This window comes from Cygnus olor, chromosome 9, assembly GCF_009769625.2.
Source record: "Cygnus olor isolate bCygOlo1 chromosome 9, bCygOlo1.pri.v2, whole genome shotgun sequence".
Lineage (NCBI taxonomy): Eukaryota > Metazoa > Chordata > Aves > Anseriformes > Anatidae > Cygnus > Cygnus olor.
In genome coordinates, this window is record NC_049177.1 from 3,338,230 (window position 1) to 3,360,490 (window position 22,261).

The 22,261-nt window shown below is 38.7% G+C and overlaps 1 protein-coding gene across 1 annotated transcript in view; it reads right to left on the reverse strand.

Annotated features, from left to right (window-relative positions):
- Window positions 1–22,261, reverse strand: part of AGFG1 (ArfGAP with FG repeats 1) — a 36,505-nt gene that overhangs the window by 10,012 nt on the left and 4,232 nt on the right. The window contains 5 exon segments of the mRNA XM_040567379.1: window positions 361–480; window positions 5,198–5,354; window positions 5,845–6,007; window positions 6,495–6,610; window positions 16,928–17,021. Coding sequence (XP_040423313.1) covers window positions 361–480; window positions 5,198–5,354; window positions 5,845–6,007; window positions 6,495–6,610; window positions 16,928–17,021 — 650 coding nt within the window.

Sequence of the window (22,261 nt, forward strand, 5' to 3'; positions counted from 1 at the left end):
CACATTTGCATAGATGCCATTATTTTGGTACTGTGATGTGATTTTGGGTCTACCAAAACCCCTCACTTACAAGATTAACAATCAATTCAGTATTTATCAAAAGTAGTACTTTTTATTATTTATTTCAGGTGTAGAGCTAATAAACATATGGTGCCATAAAATTAGACTTCTTAGTAGCATTAGGAAAAAAAGGAAATCAACAACAAACAAACAATTCATTTTGAGTTTCCCCAGAGCTTCAGATGGCTTGATTGCATTAAAGCAGGCAGATGCAAGAAACAACCTCAGCTTAAGTACCTTTCAACATAAAGGTAAGAATTATTTCAATTAAGTATTAATCAAAAGTGCTAGGAGTTCTACCTGTATTTTGGGGCTGAAAAGAAGACTGACTTGCTGTGGGGAAACCTCCAAAACTACTCGAGCCACTAGACTGTCCAAATGCATCAAAGTTTGCAAAACCTGCATTTGCAGAGTTCTGCGCTGTAAATTGCAAAGGAACAAAACATGTTAATGGATATGGGAAACAAACAGAAACAGATGTATTAACTGAATTAATGGTCATGACAGCCACCAAGGGTTGTGTCCTACCTTACAATTTCTTTTTACATGAAAATTATATATGATATTCTACAAATAAAAGCTGTCTTTGGAACAAGCTTTCGTGACTCATATTCACAGACCTACATCAGCTAATGCTATTTCTCTCCTCCTCACACACGCTACTACTCACAACTGCATGACTTGATTCAGGTACAGTTCACCTTGACCCTAGAAGGTTTGCAGAGGTGGTTGGTCAGGGAGAAACAACCCAAAACATACAGAATACCAGATGTTTACCTGCAGAACCCAAACCAGGTATCATTCTAAATGCTAGTTTTTAAATGCTAGTTCTCAAAACAGACTTTTTGGATTAACTGAATTTTTTTTAGTAATAAAGTTACAAGGTATTCCTGTAACATACTGACAATTTGAATTCCTAATATACAAAGTGCCTCTTAGAAAAAATTAGTTTGGTACCACCTGAATAGTTTTGTCTAGGTTTATAAGTTCATTTTACTGGAAAATTCAGTTTTAAAAAAAAAGTAAAGTCAGAGTACAGAAATCAATACCAATGTCAAGAAGATTGCATTCATAGACTGTATCCACAAAATAAAATCCAAGGAAAGTTCAAATAGCATTTCAGTTTGTGCCTTCCTTTTGTGCCATACTACAGAAGGAAATAAAAGTTAAAAACCATCTAACTTCAAACAGCTGGATATTCAAGCATCAACAGATTCAACAAGAATTAAAAGCCAAACTCATAAGCTCCACAGAAAGTCTTAACCACTTACAAGCAAGGAATAAGCAGAAAAAATGTTCTTAATCAAATGCAAACCAAAACCTTATATATAGGTAGGTAGATTGAGTTGCTTTTTAAATTGAGTTGCTTTCTAAAGCTCACAAAATGCCTTCTGGCATAATAGATCGCAATATATTATTAGGTCACAATTTGTTTATTCTAGAGGGACTCTGTAGATTAAATACACAGAGAAACAGTAAGTTAAGCCAATTAAGTACTTAACAGCCAGGTAATGCTGACTACTAATATGTTGCATTATTTCACTTCATTTCTATTTTAAAAGCATCTGTACCTCAGGTTTATAAACTAAAAGAACATTCGTATACAAACACAGTGGTGCTAAAAAATTTAAGTGCAATTTTTTTCCTTCATAGAGGATACTGGGAGAGAGGGTAAGGTACTTAACATTATTTTTCATCGGAAGCAAGCATAAGAGTCAACAAGCAAGAAAACTAATGAGAAAGCAAGGCCTTGGGAAAGTTCTGTCCTAAAGCTTTCACCTTTAAAGTATGCAAGGACAAAACACTGACACAAACGGGGAAAAACTTCAGTTGTACTGTCTGTATTGGTTCAAACAGTATCGTGCAGACTTTATCCCCAAATTCCACAGCTTTAAGCCAGTAGCTTTTTAAGAGGAATAAATTAAGAATTCAATTGTAAGTCGCTTATGAAAGTGGTGCTTTAAATACTGATGCATCAATTGGATAGGGGCTACTCAGACTGATGTTTAAATGACCAAACAGGATTAAACACAAACATCACTTCTAGAATTGTCACAGGTTTTGTTGTTTTTTTTCTTAAACCACTCAGACTTACGTCAAGCATCTGATATCAAATACTTATGAGTCTAGATCAGAGAACTAGAATGTATTATGTTACGGTCCACTTAATTTTATTGCATAAGCTGACACAAACTTATGATTTGCAAGTGGATCATGTTAAAGCATTAGAGCTCTAAAAGCTTCTGCAGAGTATTCAGATGTTAATCTTGCTTTATTTCATGTGGTAAAGTTTAAATCTGTATAGAAGTGGCACAAAGGTAAAGACCAGGTAAGACTTGTATTTTCCTGTCCCTGAATGATTTGTAGATCATGTTTTTAAGTTTTGGAATTGACAGTCCGTCCTGAGTTTTCCACCCAGAAGCCCAAGAACAACATTAATTTAGGCAACCTGTGGGGAGTGCAAATTGACACAGATTTGCAACTGCTGTTGTGACTGCAGATGAACGAGGCAGTATAAAAGTTGGCTGGCTAAACCTAGCTTGAGTTTGACAGCACCAGTCACAGAAATGAAAGCTGTGCCCAGTCTTCACTCAGTTTCATCTGTGAGATTTGCACTACTCAGTGTGCAAAAAAAATGTATGAAATGTTAAAAAACTGAAGAGCACATGCTCAATTACAGAACCAAAAATAATTCTCTAAAAGACAGTGACTGTGTCATACTTTACTTTTTCCAAGTTAATTCTCTTCTCCATCGTTATGTGTGACAGTTGTCCTGTGTCACCACACTTCTTTAAAATCTTTTGTACACATTCTCTTAGTTTATAGGAAGTCCACAGGCCAAAAGTTTTTTTAATCCTTTTTGTCACTATTACCAGCATGTAAACTGCAAAGAACAGCCACCTATAGTCATCTTCAAAATCTAAGTTTGCAGGAGCTATGGAACTTTAAATACAGAAAGTAAACAAAAAGTCAGCAGGTTTTTTCCTCAACATGCAACAGTGTCCTGAGCAAACATAATACATTAGAAATAAACTTGGAGAAAAAAGGAGCATATCAAAAGCTGCTCTTCATATAAGATTTTCGAGCTTTACATCTAGACTTTATAGATCACAGCACAAGTTCTTTAATATTTTCCTAACAGCTGCTGCACTCACTTGTTCCTTAATTGCAGAGACAGTAACTTATACTAGAAGACCTTAAATTTGCTGACGCTCTTCAGTGATTTCTTTAGTTAGCCACAGTGTACATGAAGGGAAAGAGACAAGTCCATCCCCTGCAGGCATAGCAAAAAAGCTCTAAAACAAGAACACCAGACCATAAACTTTGAGAAAGTACTGCCTGATCACATACAAGTTCTTCCATCCTCTGCTGTAGGTATGTGACATAAATGACAAATATGCTATTCAGTTTTATGCCAAAGGTGGTGGGTGGGCTGACCAACCTTCCTTCTTGTGTTCAAAAGGGACAATGCTGTAACACTGTATTATTAGTTGCAGTTAACACTACCCCGTAGTTACTGTACACTGTAGAAGCCTTACAAATATTTTATCCTAGGAAATAAGAAAACTCCTTCTGCTAAAACAGTTTAGCATAAATATACAGCTATTACATGCTCAGAAATACATTGTTTTCTAGAAATTCATTTACCTGAAACTGTTTTGGGTTCTAAAGGTTTTCCGTAAGAGCCATGGATATGATCACAATGTATAACTATTGAAGTAGAAAACTAGTCACTACATCTGGGCATTAGTCAGACTTTGGATTTTCAACACTTAAGAGATGCTGTTAATTTTTGGTTGAAATATTATATTTATCCTGGAGCATTTATACCGCTTTTTACCATTTTAAAAATTAACCAGAAGAGATGTGGAAGAAATTTTACCTCGTTCTGGAACACAGTATTGAAATATAGCTTTAACATGACTTTCACCTTTTGAAATCAACAAATAGTAAGTATACATATAGACTCATTCAGCACAAATTTGAAAAGTTACTGGAAAGAGTTAAACATCTGCAGTCTCTTCAGTAACAATTACACTACTGGCCAGTCACTAAAAGTTCTCCCACTTAAATATACCTCCAAAACCAGGATTAACATGAAATCTTACATTAAGGATTTTACAAGATACACTGCAATGCTATTCCATTTTACTGAACTTAGCTAATTATTCTGCAGCACTTTTTGAAAGTTAACTTTAAGCAAGCTTTGATACTTTGCTTAATTCTTCAGGTATATGATGGAAGTCCTCTCAATCACACTTCTTCTCAGCCGTTAACAACTTCAGGATTTCTAAGAAACATCTCTTGTTCTTGTTGGCTTAGCAGCACTGCAGTTTCTCTCAGAAAAACTAGATGAAAAGCTCATTCAGACTAGGCAGGCAAAGGTACTTTCCCACAATTGCAATGCAAGTTAACAACAACATACTTCAGTGACCACAGAATCAACCTCTTATTTAGGATGACTTCTATGGTTCAAGATCTTTGGCTGAAAATAAACCCTGAGGGCTCAATGTATTTTACTGAAGATGTTCTTAAAGAACTCAAGGCCTATCGCTATCCTCAGTCAAGACACATGTTCGAGGCCTGTTTATTCTTCTCAAAACTAGAGAATACTACCCACTACAGGCTTCATTCAGTTTTCAAAGACACGCGCACAAGGGGCGGGTGGAAGAGGTCATTCTTTAAACTAAGGATGCCTTTGTTTTTCCTCTAAAAACTGATAGTCATTGTCAATGTATTTGAACTCAAAGTCTTTACATCTGCTTCCTTTTCCAGAATGCTCTTCCAATAATTTTCAGAAAGAAAATTGAAAGTCTAATATCAGCTTCTCCCTATATTCGGTTACTCATCCTCTCACTCTCTCCCACAAAATTTAAAGTTCTGGTAGTGGGCAGAAAACATTCTATGCATACATATAGAAAATAGCTATAGCAACTCCCACTCCAAAAAAAATAATCATGATTATCAGCATGTGTGTTCCACCTCTCTATAAAAGTAGAAAGGAAATCTTGACTGATAAAGCATTCTAAAGGCACAGAAATTAGATATACCTTATTCATAAGGGTAGCCTAGTGTCATAAAAAACTAAATCTACTTTTTATACATATAAGGAGGATACACTGCTCTGAATACTCACCTGTATGACTGTTGAAGTGTGCAAAATTAGCAAAATTTGCTGTTGCAGTTGACTGAGGAGCAGGAGCAGCAAAGATATCTGAGCCAAGGTCACTGAGGAGGTCAAATTGTTTCTTTTCTTGTTGCTGCTGTCCTTGAGATCGAACTACAACAGGAGACTACAAACAACATTTCAATTAGATAAGACAAAAAAAGACCCTGATATTTTACCAAAGTGGCTTTTGCAAAATGCTAGAAGGCTATGCTAAGCGTATTTAACTGGTCATTTATTCCTCAAGTTTAAGATGCTGTATATGGCACAGACCCTCCTCTTACAGTAGGAGGAAGATATTCTATTTTATGATACTGTGACAGCATTTAAGGAAATGCCACTGCAGGCTTTCGGATTAAAATGACCTAGAAGAATAATGTAGCAGTATATAAACAAGCAACTTCAAAATTATGCATGTAAAACTGCAAATATTGTACTAACACAAGCAATAAGGCTGTTTTACGAGTTGGATAATGGTTATTCACTGCATTCTGAAGTCTCTAAAATTCAGTACAGGGAAAATAAAGAGTTTCATAAGAAGGCTGCAAGATGCAAATTTCTACTGTGAAAGGTCCACTCCGGAGTTGACAGCTCTTCAGCTGTCATTAGGTACTCACTTGGCTAGGTGTGCCCTTGTTTAAGTGCAGTGCAGGTGCAGCTTCTCCCAGGAGAGATTTGAGGGGCTTCACCTCAGGTGTGCTGCTTGTACTACTAGCAGAAGACCCCGATATGGACGCGTGGACTGACGCCACCACCTTTGCTTGCTCTGGAGGAACATACCTATATTCAAAAGAGCAATTGTTTTTTATAAGTTTAGCATGAAAAGCTCTGCCCAACACATACAAGGCTGAAGCACGGATACTGGTAGATCTCAGCTTTGCTATTTTAACCACTAGGCCTGCAATAAATTATCAGTACATTAGTTTGCAAAAATACCTAGGATTTAAATGACAGATTTTTAAATGGACTACAATGCTTTTTTAATACAAACCACCCATTGTCTTCTACATATTAATAAAAACCTGCAGGACTCATACTTCACATTGCTACTGAAACAGAAATGGCTTAAGGTGATGTCATCAATATGTCTTCTCTGCTTCCTGCAGGAACTATGAATGAAGTCCAAAAATCATTTTTACCTTAGAGAGCCATGCAATCTAGTCCAAAGAGCATACAAAAAGGAAAGCACGCTCAAGAACAAGGATAACATCAGTCACTCTTTCCTTCTGGTCAGAAGCAAACTTTATGAATTGTAAAGCTGTCTTACCATCTTTTCTTCTCATATTTTTCCTGTAGAAATTCCTTTACTTTCTGTGGATCTCTGAAGTCTGGAATTGCTGATGATCTATCATCAAATAGTCCTAGCCAAATCTGTTTGCATACCTTGTATAAAAAAAGGACTGATTAATCACAGAAAATATCTTAATTCAAAACCTATTCAAGTTTACGATTGCTAGTATATCAAAGGATTAAAAAGTGCATGGGTGCAAATATATTCTTCCAGACTTAGCTTCTGTAACAACTGACTGGTGCAGCATGTACTGGTCTAAATACTTGAAGTTGAGAGACCATCTGTCACTGCAGTGCAAGTGAATCCTAACATCCATTCACTGGAAAACACTGCTTTTCCAAAATATTTGCAATATGCATTCATGAAGCGCCAAAGCACCCAGTTGTTACTTGTGATGATCTTCAGGACACTTCTCCTTCACCTAATGCATACAAACTATTAACTGCACTTCATGGTTTAAACTGCGCTGACAGAGTCCATATGCCACATCATTAAGTACCAGATGCAAGCCTTAAACTATTTTAATTTTAACATTTACAATCACTATTTGGATATAGAAACTTTTTTTAAACAGTCTTTCTTACTATGATGCTGTCTCTGAACTTTAGCGATCATTTTGCTATCATATACTTTTAATTTTAGCGAGGGTATGAGAGAAGAGGGAAAAGAACTACTCTCGCTCTGCTTTCATTTTCTCATCGCAGTTGTGAGTCAGCAAAAGTTGAACCAATTGCAAAACCCTTAGTACCTTCAGCTTCAACTCCCAGCCAAAATGAGAGGAAAAGTGACTGTTCTGAAAATCAAACAAGACACAAGAGTTGTAACACTGTTAAAATGAGGCTTTCCTTAAGCACTTCAGAGCACTCCATGCCTAACCTGAATATGCATCCAAACAATATACCAAACATTAGCTACCCTCTAAAAACAGACTCTGCCATTTTAGAACAGGTTTCCTCCAGAGAATCAGAGTCAAAAAGGTTCTGGTTTTATGATGTATGTGCTTCCTTCCCACAACCTTTCTGAAATAGTTCTGACCATCCCGCTCATAAGCCTCCTACAAGTGTTCTCTTCTACAGTATCAGGTTTTCAGCATTGTCTCCCATGACCTTCAGAGGAAGCACATGCTCTGACAGGCCTATGCATAAACTGATTGCCCTGAAAGTTGGCAAATTGTGGTAGCAGCTGTGATACTTAAACTAAATCACCTTCCCAAGACAGGCACTAACTCTGGGAGTGGACAATGCGGGGGGGGGGGAACAAATAAATCTTTCTGCAGCTAGCTAATTTGTAGCAATCTATCTTCAAACACAGTTGTCAAATTGCATGGATCTTAGCTGTCATTTCAAAGATTTCTTAGGATTATACAGATTGGACAGTATTTTTTATCCTTTGCATCTTGGTTTTATTTAGCCTGCTTGTATATATCTCACACTCCATAGTCTCATTGTTTACTGGACAAATGACATGATAAACAATGATAAACAATCATACAAACAATGATAAACATCTAGCAATCAAAGGACAGCTCTGAATTATTTAAATACTCATCTAAAAAAATAACATTAGTAATTGAGGAGTTTAATTGAAGTACAAACTATACAGCATTTGTTCAGCAGCTATGCTCCACAAAAGGGTTAACTTTCATACACTGACTGGAGTTTGCAAAGTTAAACAGTCACAATTTGCTGTCTGTTAGTGGGCGGAACAAAATTGAAAATAATTATTTAATACTTCTTCATGTGAAGAAGTTGCAAGCTACAGACAGTCAAGAAGTCATACGCCTGTCCTAAACTACTTTAAATGAACAATAACAATCCTTCACTCTATCAACCATAAGCCCTACCTTACCGACAAGGTGTATAAAGTCACAACATTCATGGGATGCTCTGATGCAGGCCAGCAGTAGTATTTCTGTGCACAGGTTTGTAAGTGTAACTGTACCAACTAAAAGTCAGATGATTGCTAGGAGCAGAAAAGCTTTGTTTATGGCTAAATACAGAATACCTGTTAGCAGGAGTTGGTATCTGAATTTACACAGCTGTGCCCTCCCCCCCAGTGTAATATTGAGAGGAACATCAGAAAACACTGATGGAAAGGAAGAGCTGTACCTAATTTTGGACAAGCCCCAGCTTCATCCTGCACCCAGCAGAAAAACACCCAGGGCTGAACAGTGATGATCAGTTTACATCCAGCCTAAAATAAGCTAGTGAGTGAGAGAGGAGGTCCCATTCCCTACCCATTTCAGGCCACTAAATTCCTCCCCCTTCTTGTATCACCCAAGTCAGATCAAAGAAACTTACCACAACTACCATGTCACTGGTAGCACTGAAACCCACCCTGACACCAACTCGGTCAAACCACAACCCACTTCTTCACCTTTCTCCCTGTCTTCTGCTTCACCTTCACCCTGAAGTGCCTAAGCACTCAGAGGGTGGGCAAGAGAAGAAACAAAAAACCAAACTCCACCTCAGGTAAGTCTCAAGCCCTTCTGGCAATTTCTAGGAGAAACCAGAAAGTGAGATGATGTGTGACTTGAGGTCACTACCAGCTATAGAGCTAGAGTAGGTATCAGCTCTGTGAGTATGCAAACAGGTAATAAGGAGGACTGTACTGCCCAAATACATTGTTTTAAAATGATACTTGATGCAAGCATCTTAAACGTGTGGGTTCTTGCATATTTAACCTTCACAAAGGAAGCTTCCAAAAACATTTCCTGGAGCAACTCCTTTCTTCTAAATAGCTAAACACAAAAGCACTAACTGAAATGTGTCTTAAGTCACTATAATAGCTTATTTAAACCTGACAGGCATTCTTTGTTGGTTCTGTTACTGGAAGCAGAGAGAAAAGCATTACTAATGAGCAAGGGTGAAACTGCAAGATGCAGCCACCAGGCAGCAGAACCCACACAGCCTCACTCTTCAGCAAGCAGTGCTCACTTTAATAAGCAGCTTGACAGCGGTAGCCATACAAATACTGTCTAAAACATTTACTTCTGCACACCAGAGATGCAAGTTACATTTCATACAAGTTCCTTTACATAAAGCATTCATAGAAGAGTAAATGTAATTTCTTAGAAGTCTTATAAAGAAAACGTTCTTTAGAAAGCCAAGTTTTAGAAAGCTTTATCATCACCCAAGGAACTAATAAAAGGCACAGTTTTGTCTATTTCTGTATGAAGTACCACCCAATGCTTTGAACATCAGCAGCCGTTCCAAGCAAGCATTCAGAACACAATAAAGGCCTCTTGTCTCTACTTGCTTGCTGGTGACCTGTACGCTCTTTCTGGCTATACTTTTGTTACTATCATCTGACTTGACAGGGATCCACAATAATGCATTGATTATGCTTCAAGTGAGCCCTAATACACAATATTCAGCTATCTACAAAAAAAGCAAATGGCAGTATGCTGTGCAGTATTATAGGATGAAATCAAAATTGGAAATTAAAATACAAGGAAATATTGTGGTCAGCATGCTCATTGTATAGGTGTATTTTGAAATACTGACTTCTTATTTTTAAGATTATAGAAAGATAGCTAACAGTACTAGGTAGATAGCTAACATAATAGCTAGATAACTAGGTAATAGACAGCTAACTAGATGCTTACAGGTGGTGCAAAGTAAGAAATGTGCATATTTTTACTGACCAGATCATGACACTATTTCAAAGATATTTAAAAGACAGTCTTACAAGAAAGATCAAGGAACTGCATTGTTGTTTTTTTTAATGCCACACAACTTACTGTTAAATTATGGTAGGGAACGATCATTCAGCATCTACATCTTTGGTATCCTAGTTACTTCCCACTAATCACAACTTTTAAATCCACTACCTGAACGTGACAGTACCTGAGATAACACAAGATTAATTGTAAAAAAAAAAAAAAAATCCAGTGGAAAAGCAGAAAATCAGATCAGCAACTTCAGTTGACATTACTTCAGTGTGAGCTTCAGTTCTTTGCTCTATCTGGCCTGACAGCTGCATGGTCAAGGCACCTGAACAAATCAGCACACAGCCATTCCCAGCAGGTGCTGACTCATGCCCAGGCATTACCTCCAAGACATGGAACAAAGGTACAAAGAGCTGGTAAAGGGCACATAAATGTGCACAAAGACGAGCTTTAGGAGACCAGTTGCTCTATTAGTCACGAAGTTTTCTTAGCTTTTAAATACAAACTTAGTACAAGAGAAAAAACAACAAAATAATTATAAAAAGAAACAAAAATTACATGCTTTGAGAAATTTGCATTTGATATTCCAAAAAGCATGTATTTTAGAATACCTACTTCATACATTAACCAGACTTGCAGGGCTGATTAACAAAATGCTCCTGCCCAGGTTTCATGATGGTACTTCCATAACTCCATTATAACAGAATTACTTACTCCTTTGCTTTTATGGATAGTACATAAAGAAGCACCTGAATTCATCACAAAGTTGCACAACTTTACTATAAAGGTACCAGGCCTAAAAATTCTACGGCTCTCTGAAATCCTCCTCCTTTACCCCATCTTCTTGGGCACACTGGTTCAGCCATTTAATATTAATATTATTCTTTTCACAACAGCACCACAAGTAAGCCTCTGCTCAAAAGCTCTGTTCATGCAACAAATGCATGACTATACTCCTCCTTTTGATAACCAAAGCTCTATTAAACAAAATGCTCTGCTTAGAGGAGAAGAGCCTAGCCAGTTGGAGCCAAGAGTAAACATTCACGTTACGTGGGAGCCCCTAGAAACAGTGGAACATATCCAACAATCCATAATCACTGTCCACTGTCCCTGAAAAGTATAATTAGTCCATGTCCCACTGGTTCACCAATGCAGTGAGAAAAAAGACAGCATTGAAGTCACAATGATTAAGTGTATGCAGTATTTGAAAGTCTACTTGTTGAAGGGTTGACAGAAGCAAGACTGAAGTTTTGCTTGCCTCCACTATATCTCAGTGAATATCACGGGAGCTGCAAAATAAGATACAGCAAAGACAAGCAAATATTGTCACGTGACAATAAGTAGAAATCAAGATTCAGAATAGCTATCTTCATGAAATCTAAGAGTTCAGGAGGACTCTTTTCCAACTGGTTTGGGAAGAACAGCATCTGTTCTCTGCCAACAAGCTTCAAACCTGCAAGGAATGTCATTAGACATTTGGCAACTAGGTACTGGGAAGTTCAGAATTAGATCAGTAAGTACAGCATGCAGCAATGAGGGAAACAGAATCACAACCAGCTTCAACCTACTCACCCTGACCTAGTTAAGAACCCAGGAGGTATTAAGGAAGAGACTGTGAGTTGCCATAACTTGAATTTATGATGGAAAGGAAAAAGTGGGCCAAGTGCATACAGTATGTTACGATAAAGTTTTCACCTATATATCTCTTCATACCATTGGTTACTCTGAGTCTATACTTCAGGAAAAACTCCTAAAATAACTGTATTTACCTACCATGATTTCCATAAACGTTTCAGTTTGCAGTCCTATGGTCCGAGCAATCACCTGTTTTCAGCTTTGGCACAGAGGACTACAGAACTCATCCTATTCATTGCGTAGAACTCAGCCTATTCATTTGTTGACCAAACAAAGTTGACCAGAAAAGCTTCTGGTTTAAAAACTATCCTCCTAGTTGGATTCCATACTTACAGGAGTTCCAGAAGGGCTCAAAGGCTAAGAGGAATGCAAATTTACCTGTCTGTAGGTTTATTGTTGTTGTATTTGGTGGTAGGGTTATAGACTTGTGAGGTGGGGAAGGAAAGGCACACTAAAAACTGCTAGTAAAGAAAAAACAGCAGTATCCATCTCATTTTGCAGAAAGCCTGAGAGAATCGGAGAGTTCAGTTACTTCTGTTCTGGTGCCATGTATTTCAACCACCAAACCCTTCACCACGTCGTAACTACTTCACTGATACAGATCTCCAGTGTGTGGGAAGGCGGATATGGGAGAGACAAAAGGCCTTCTGCTTACACAACGCATTGAGCCACCACACTTCAGAAACTCCTGTTAGCACAGTTGTGCTAGTTAGGAATAACACAGATTCAGCTGGGCCAGTAAAACTAAGCTTTTAGTCATGCAGTACCCTTCTCTTCTATGCTGTGAAGGCAGCATAACAAGGCAACTGACAGAGCAAGTACCTCTGCTAGCAGAAGCTGTCCTTCAACTAGAAAAAGCACTCTGCAAGACCTACAATAACGGAGCACTTCTAGTTTAGACCCAGACACTGCACTGCATAGGAAGATTACAAATGTCAGTCTGGTTTAAATAGCTCTAATGAGATATTACCTCTCAGGAACCCAGTAGATGTCAAATTAGCTTTCTGCCTCCCCCCAAGAAGATATCCTCAGTTATGCACCAACTGTAATGCTGACAGTGCAAAGAACTACAGATTACTACACACCAAAACTATGTTCCAAAACATAACACTCACCACAGGAAGAAAGATTTGGAAACAGTTCCCTTCTGTAAGCAAGTTAGAGCTTTGTTTAGCAGTTCAGCACTTCTGATGTTAGTATTATTCATTAATCTCTGTAGGTTTAAGGAATTTTATACTGCCAGGATACTGATTTCAAAGCCAGTTTGGGTCCAGCTGCTTTCATAAGCTGGGTCCAAGCTGGCAAATCCTACTAACAATGACATCGGTCCATACACAATCAGCTCACATCTCTCTCTAGCGTATTAACAGAACCAGGGATGTACTACAAGGACACCTGACTGCACAGCTCCTGCTGTCAGGACTCATCAGCTCCAGCTTAGTACTATTCTTTCCACTCCCAGGTTTCTAGGCCACTTTCCGTAGCGAAGGAGATTCCAGGAAAACATTCCGGTCGGGCCAAGCACCAGCTCTGAACCAGTCCCATGCTGCTACTAGTTCGGGAGTTGTAAATCTTCAGCAATCTAGAGTGCAGGAACCCAGTAAGAAACACTTGCACAGGTGGTGCGGTTCAAGATGGGAAGCAGGCAGGCAGCACACAGCCATTCCCTCACTGCCCTCCAGGGGGACAGGGGACACACTTTGGGGAAAAAAACAGTAAAACTTGTGGGTTGAGGTAAAGACAGTTTAATAGGAAAGAAAAGGGAATGGGGAAAAAAAAAGAAATATACAAAACAAGTCATGTACAACTGATGCTCAGCCAGTTCCCAAGCAGCAGTAGCCCCCGGCCAGCTCCCCCAGCCTTATTACTGAGCCCGATGTCATATGGCGTGACACCTCCCTTTGGCCCATTTGGGTCGGCTGTCCTGGCTGTGTCCCTCCCAGCTCTTTGCACATCCCCAGCCTCCTCGCTGGCAGGACACTGTGAGAGGCTGCAAGGCCTTGACTTTGGATAAGCACTGCTCTGCAACAATGAACACATCTGTGTGTTATCAGCATTGTTCTCATCCTAAACCCAAAACACGGCACCGTACAGCAAAGTAACTCTATCCCAGCTGAAACCAGGACAACAGGTGCTATCCAGAGTCAGGAGGGTTGGCACTAAAACCGATTTAAGCACTGTTAACTAATCTCAAGCAGCTAAGCATGAAGAGGTCTCCATTCTTGCTGCAAAAGTGAGCTAACCCCAATACCAGCAAAACCAGAGTCTAGACGTCTGTTTACACCTGCAGATGACTAAGCAACACCAAAATATAGACCTTTCCAAACACAGTAAGAAGGTTTAAATCTGAACTTGAAGTAAAAACTCAAAGAAGTCACCTGTGCTAAAAAGACATTCCTTGCAGATAAACACACAGGGAAGGAAGTGGCACCTCCCATCTGAAGAGAAGCTGCTCTGAACAGCCTCCTCCCAAAGTAATCCCTTTGTGGAGGCCTTCTAGTAAAGGTTTTAGCCATGTGTGCCAGGAAAGCTGGCAATTTGTGACAACTGGGAAAAAGTTACTACTTCAGAAATTAAGAAAGTGTTACCATTTAATTTTTAAGGGAACTTCAGCCTCACACAATACGTTGACCTTACAAAAAAACTCCCTGAAGGACAGTGGAAAAACTAATTCCTCCAAGAACTCACCACCTTACTACCTACCTTATCTCAGGGAAGGTTTGTTTAACATGCTTTCTTGCTATTCTCCTTTCTACTGAGAACAAATTCCCTGCAGTACACCACGAACTACCAATCCAGAAGCAGGAAAAAGCTTACCACAGAGGTACCGGCCACATTGGAGAATGACTAGGTGGACAAAGTGGAAATGAAGTATTTTAACACACCACAGAAAAACAGAAAGTAAAAATACCAAATTGGAAAAAAAAACTTTTCAAATGGCACAGAACTAAACAACTGAACGTTACAACAGCATTTAGTTGCTGTACTTTGTTTCACATTGATCTCTAAAATGTTGGTCAGGTCCACGTCAGGCTGAACAAATTAATCCCAGAAAGTTTCGTTGCTTATCATATACACAACAGACATCTATGTTGAAGAGCAAACTAGACAAAGTTTTTTGTAAGGCTAGATGAACTTCATCTACCCAATACTTTATCTTATCTGCAGGGAAGTATTCCAAAGTCCAATACCAACAAAAGAAAGCTACTATTTAACTACAGCAACATACAGCATAGCAAAGTGAAATTGTGTTTTTAATTAGGTTTTAAACTTCTAATGCTGTTTAAAATAGTATCACTCCAATATTTGAACACCCCTTAAACCTATGACCTGCAAGTACAGAAGCACATCTTATTTATGAGGTAGCTTATTTAAATCATTGCCATACTTTCGTTAATGAGAGTAATAAGTACTACAATGAACACAAAGACCTCCACTTTTGAAGCATATTATACCATATATATACACCATATATTATACCATTACAGATATCCACTAAGTGTTTTTATGTTGATAATTATATATAAACTAAACCAGTATGATTGAAGGGTGGTCAGGTCTGTTATAAGGACAACTACCCTGAGTAGTGATCACTTAAGACTTCAGATCAGAGGAAAAAATGGTTACATTCTGTAGCCATTGCAGATTCCGGAAATAAATCAAAACAGATGCAGGTGCATATATATATATATATATATATATATATATATATATATATACATACATACACACACACACACGTATATTATATATACACACACACACCCCTCTGCATATACACACATGCATTTTCATGTTTTCCTATACACTTGTGAAATAAAGCAATGTTGGAGTTTACAGTCAAATCTTATGGGAAGAGATTCTTACATAAGGCATCTAAACCCCCAAAAGATTCTTTATGACTCTCCTTATGCAAAGCATCAATAACATATTCTATCATATACAAGTTGCACAGCTTTACCACGCCAAAGAAATTTCAATAAACACTAGTCAATACCACTGACAAAAATTTGTAGTGTCTGGAGAAGTTTTGACCTTGTTCCAGCTTTGTCTAGAATAATCGTCCACTAACAGTCATTTCAACAAATAACATATTTGCTAGGACAGAAAAAGAAGCTGCTATTTCTATTTTCATTCTTAAAGCAGGCAGTTACAAACAGGGCTAAGTTTAAGAAAGTTAAGTATCAGCATTTTAAATAAGGATGGGCTTTACCCCCACCAAGCTTCACAACAACTTGTTAATAAGATACTCCACAGCCTACAATCAATAATTCTACTAACCAAAATACAGATCCAATCAAAAATAAAAAAGAACCTTTTCTGTATTTGGATTAGAAGAAAGAGTTGCCTCCAATAATTTTCATATACTGTAACTTCATGTTATAGCATATTAAAAGACAAACTTCTTCCTCAAATTGAAGACATTAGTAGCCACAACCAGGGTTTACATGCTCCACACATCTCCATAGAGGCAACTCAACATTCACCTCAGATTTAGTTTTCATCTATTACAAAGAAAAAGAGCAGTACACTGGAACTTCCTCTCTTCAAAGCTGCCCAAGCCACTCTAAACATACAGTTGCCTCTTATCTAATCCTTAGAGGAAAAAGGATTTCTCCCTTTCCTTCCTCTCTTTAAGGACCTTCAAAATATTGATATATTTTCATTAAAGAAAGAGGCTGTTGAAACTGCTGGAAGACTGACACCTACTCAATAGAAATACAGCTACAGGCAACAAAATTATTTTCGTCACCATTGACTCTTCCAGGAAATACTGCTGCACTCAGCCTAAAGGTCTAGGCTTCCAGAGGAAAAGTAGAGTCGGATGCATACTGCCTTACGCAAAAGAAAACCCCACTCAGAAGCACTGATCATGTGAACCTAGGTTGTCTGTGTTGGGCAATAACACACAATATTGATCAGCTACCTAAGTGAAATGAGTTTTTTTTTTTTTTTTTTTTTTTTAAAAAGATATCCCATCCAGTGAACTTGGCTTCAAAAGACTCTTGTCTACCTTTGGCTTCAAAAAAAGCTCAAGCTTTAAGTACTGAAGTTGAATATTTAAAAACTGTCCATCACTTGGTACTCTGTAATGAATACTTACTTCATTTCCGTGTTTCTGCAGAAATTCTATTTCCTGTTGTGTGAAAGTAGTCATTGAAATTGACTTCACTCTGTGGGGAGGATTCAAGCCCCGTCTAAAAGAAGAAGCAAGTAGTATTTAGTCAGTATTCAGGAAGTCTGTCATCACACAATCACTTAACATACGAAAAGTCAGCCTACCCCAAAATAGCATTCAGAAAGCAAAAATCTAATAATGGAATTTCAGAGGAGACCAGTGTTGCACATGCTAACTGCCCCTTTTTATGCAGCTTTATGAACACATTAAACTTCGACTTTTTTGAAATCTTAACCTGCTTCCCCAAACTTGTTCAGCTTTTCTTCTTTCATCTCTCAATCTTGGGCTCCTTCAACAGTTTTCTTTCCCTCCAGCTCTTCTCTTGGTTCAACCTACTCATACCAGTACTTCTACTTAACCACTACATTTCTGCCAACTAAACTCCCCAGCTCAGACTCTTTTCCTCCCACTTTAACCTTTGCTTCCTGTCTCCTCTCAGCACTTTTTTCTAGTTTATTTTTTGCTCCTCTGCCACAGGTCTGTTGTCTTCCTCCTCCTGAACACTACGCAAGTAACAGCGACTGAAGAAAAAAAGCTGCCATTTTTACTGTGCTCTCAAACAAGAACAAACAATATTAGCGCAATATCTCAAAATTCAGTGGCTCTGCCTTAAGCAGAAACTGGCACCATCCTCACATCCACAGACTGCTGCAGCAGGACTAGTAGCAAGTCAAGTCAATTTTGTTGCCAAAGCCTAATATTGTCAAACCCAGTTCAGTCAAAAGCTACAAGCATAGAGAAAAATCTTGTGAGTACAACTGTGTGAGTATAAGACAAAGCTTCAGAAGAAAAAGCTTTTTTCCTAAGTACATGCTAGCTACTGCTTTTGCCTGCAAATACTTGCAATTGAAATCACAACCGTGTTTTTGCTCAGTGGCAACAAGGACATTACATCCACATGCACCAAACAACGGAGACACTAACTTAGGTAGCACAGCTGTTAGCTTAACGGTCAGGTTCATCAAGTCTTGATTCTTGTCATATCACCTTAAAGAAAAGCTGACTATGAGATTTCAAAGACATGTGTTATGTATGTGAGAAGAAAGTTTCCAGAAGAAAAGCTTGGAAAACCTTTCCAGGAATGTAGTACAGGGCTAGCACACTGCTACCAAATCAGCTGATACGAGTTAGCTTTATTGCTTCTATCTGCTACTTAGCATTAATAATAATTTGGTTCAGATTGCCTTTAGGAATAGAAATCACTTGACAACTAATTTAAGATTAAGTTTTCTTTAACTTCATGATTATTCCAGGAACACTGTAATTGTTATTCATCAAAACAGTGCATTGCAAATCTGATGTTCCAAGTATTAAAAGATCCTAACCTTATACTCAAGTTTTAAAGAGAAATTTTTAGCTCTGAGTTTCTATTTAAGTGTAACAAAAAAAAAAAACACTATTGTGATTTTAGCTTGCAATTTCACCTTGATGCATAAATCCACTGTACCTGTAAGAGGACAACTCTGACCCTGTGTTTACAAAACACCTTTGTTTCCACATGTTCAGTTTAATTAAAGTGGATACTGATAAGAACAATGAGCAGGACATTTTAGTTTAAGCTTCATATTAAAAAGAAGCAGATTTAAGACACCCCATTTGAAATACTTGAATAAAAATAAACAATTCACTGCATCTTGCTAAGACATACAATGAACTTAAAAGGACCTTAAATGCAAAAGTCATATGTGAATCTACTGATAGATGAGAATTAGTTTTACAGAATGCTATTTGCTTAAGCAAATTCTTCAAACCGGACTGTCTAAAATTGGACTCCATGGTTTAGTACCTCAGCAAGAAGGCAGAGGAAGTTTTATTAAACTTTGTGAGAGCTTTCAAGCTGGTTTGCCTATTCGGATCAAGCTTCACCAAGTGAACTGCTTATCTTAAGATGTCTAAATGCCACATTAAATTGAAATCAATTTAACTTATTTTACCAAATTTTAAGCCAAATCACATTATTTCACAAATAAACACCACATGAAAATACTGTAATATTACCTAAAATTTTTGAAGTAAATATTCATTTTAAGATTATGCAAATTTAAAAAAAATCTACAACTTCAATGCAATTATACATCACTTCAGAGCCGCTGCTGGTATAAGGATGTTTGCAGGTTTTGTTTGGCTTTTTCTTTAAATACAACTTCTTGCCCCATGCATGCAAGGGAATAACTACTTCTCACTAAGTCACACTGTAGAATCGCATTAAATGACAGCATAGAAACAAAGGTGGTATCCGCTTTACATTTCACAGAAATATGCTCCTCAAATCACGGAATCGTCTAGGTTGGAAGAGACCTCCAAGATCACCCAGTCCAACCTCTGACCTAACACTAACAAGTACCTCCACTAAACCACATCACTAAGCTCAACATCTAAATGTCTCTTAAAGACCTCCAGGGATGGTGACTCAACCACCTCCCTGGGCAGCCCATTCCAATGCCTAACAACCCTTTCAGTAAAGAAGTTCCTCCTAATATCCAACCTAAAGCTCCCCTGGCACAACTTTAGCCCATTCCCCCTCGTCCTGTCACCAGGCATGTGGGAGACTAGACCAATCCCTGCCTCGCTACAGCAAATATCTAATATTTGCTGCAAAAATTATATAACAATGTGTCTTGCTTTTACACCAAATATGAAGTGGTTCTGTCTACCTTAGTCTGGTCAATTTACTCTCCTCATATTAAGGAGATACCCATAAAAACGTTCATAACTATTTAAAAGCTAGAGCTATTCACTAACCAATCCACATGTTACTCAGCACAAGCAGGATATCTAAGTTTCCACACGATCTTCTGCTGGGAATTCACATTTACAACAATATGGATTAAGTGCTATATTGTACCCATGCTTGCAACTTAAAAGCACTGCACACATTATTTAACCAGGAAAACACATGTACCTACATTGATTTATCAGGGCTCTTAATGGCTTTTTACAGGAGCAAACACCCACTGTCAGTTGTGTTAAGCAGCTGCACCAGGCATATTTAAAGCCTTGACTAGAACAGCTTACCCTAACACAAGGCTTCCAATAGTCCTCTCTTGCCAGTGCAAGATATATGGTTTTGAAGTTCAGGTTATAAAATCCCAGATCTGTATAATCTGTATTTACAGATTACATCCATGATGTGTGATTGAGGTGAATTCTCATTTCTTTTCCACTCTCCTGCTAAAGGAGGCAAGTATGCCCCATCCCTAAAGGTCAGGTCCCACCACAGAAGCACCAGATGCCTCGCACGATGACAGAGAGCACGTCACCGTACCAGTGAGCCACTGAAGTGGGAAATCTTGAACCTTAGTGGCCAGAAATGCAAAGCTAACTAGCTAACTATCAAGCTGCATTATTATACATACAAGTAATTCTTATATATAAGATGGCAAGGGGTGGGAGGAAACCTACGAAAAGCCTCCTCTTACACTAAACTGTGTATGAAATCAGACTGGAACAAAGGGTTCAATACAAGAGGCTGTATTGCTCAGCATGGAAATACAACCCAAAGCATATGCATAAACTTTCTTAGATAAATCACTTAGAGCCTACAATCAGAACAGCTTAAAAACAGTTTTATGATTTTCAACTAGGATGAGCCACTTCAAGCACCCGATACTCATGAACTGACTAGAACCTCTCTAATACAGCGCAGTTGTATTTACAAATTAGAGCTCAAAACAGAAAACCTAAGTACTGAAGCTCCTCTTGCTTCACAAATCCTACGATATTTTACCCTTCCTTACACACAGAAATCATTTGATGACCCAGATGATTCACTAACAACTCATCTACATGCAGAGGAAGCTTACTGGTAGGCAGCCAAGTACAATTATGCTTTATGAGGAATTAAGGACCCCCCCCTTTTTATACGAAAAAAAATTATCTAACTCTTGCTTCACTGTTCTATGCATTTGACAAGTGCTTTGCACAGTTCTAGTGCTCGACAGTATTCCTTGTTTAACAGCAGAAAAAAATTGATTATAATCCTTTAGTAATGACTAAACTCAAACTGACCCTGAACAAATATTTGTAACCCGCAGGGGTGCAGCGGTACCAGTTACTCCTTTCTGTTACCGGGCTCCCGAGGACACCAGGCAGCAGCTGCCACCGCAGCACTTTCCCCAGACCGCAGCCACCCCCGAGCGGCGCTCGGGAAGGTGGCTGAGTCAGACGGCTCCTGCCAGGCTGCGCATCCGGCACGCCATCGCTGCAGCATCCCACACTGAGAGCCCACTCACCAGTACAAGCTTCATACTCAAAATGGGGTATTTCTGGGGGACAGCGCCGTGACCAGCGCTTCCAGCTGGGAGAATATCCTCCACTGACTCAGTCCACGCTGCCAGTGACACAGCCCACCAGCCGGGAGGCTACAGAGACCACAGGCATGGCTCTTCTTCAGGGATACTGTTAAAACACGTGCTTTTATGAAGGAAACTTCAAGGCTGCTGGCACAAGGTTGTGAAGTCCGATAATTTAAACGTTAAACATTCAAAACACTGTCAGTGAGCATTTGTTACTAACAATTCGGTAGCCAATTATGGTTGAACTTGTGCTTGTTGGTGGAACAGCCTTTTCTGTGTTCATTGCAAACAAACGTCAGCAGTTTCGGAGAACACTGGCCAGGGCTGGACACACACACAAGAAGCACACACAGTAAGTGGGCTTTGCTGGGTTAGAGGGTCACTCCCATGGGAGGACAGGGGACAGATGGCTACTCACCACCGTTAATGTCACCCTGTGTCAGATCCTAACATGACCTCAAGTCTAAGCCAGCAAACTCTGACCCTCTAGGAAGCAGGAAGTAACTGAGAGATAGCAAACACCAAGCCAGCAGAGAACATCCCCAAGTGCCTAGAAAACAAGTTTAGGAAAGCCAGTGTCACCACATTCATTGTTATTTCTGTGTTATTGTTATTAGCAAAAAGCAGTAATGGCCATTCCTCATACCTGGGGACTTCCCTGGAGACCCTCCACAGCCTCACGAGCTCACTTTATATTTTAAGAGCCGAAGGCTTACATACACAGTCAAGATTAATTTAACCTATTTCTTGGAAAATAAATCCTTTCTAGACTGCATAGTATTTATTGTGGCATAGACATTTCCTTAGCTTTCCAGCCATGACACTGAAGAAAAAATGAAATATACATACACATACATATAACTCAGAGCTTTTTTTTTTCTTAGGGACATGCTCAGGAAAAGTCCTGGAAAACAATGCCAACACAGAGAGCATCACCTTCACTCTAACACCACTTATTTAGACA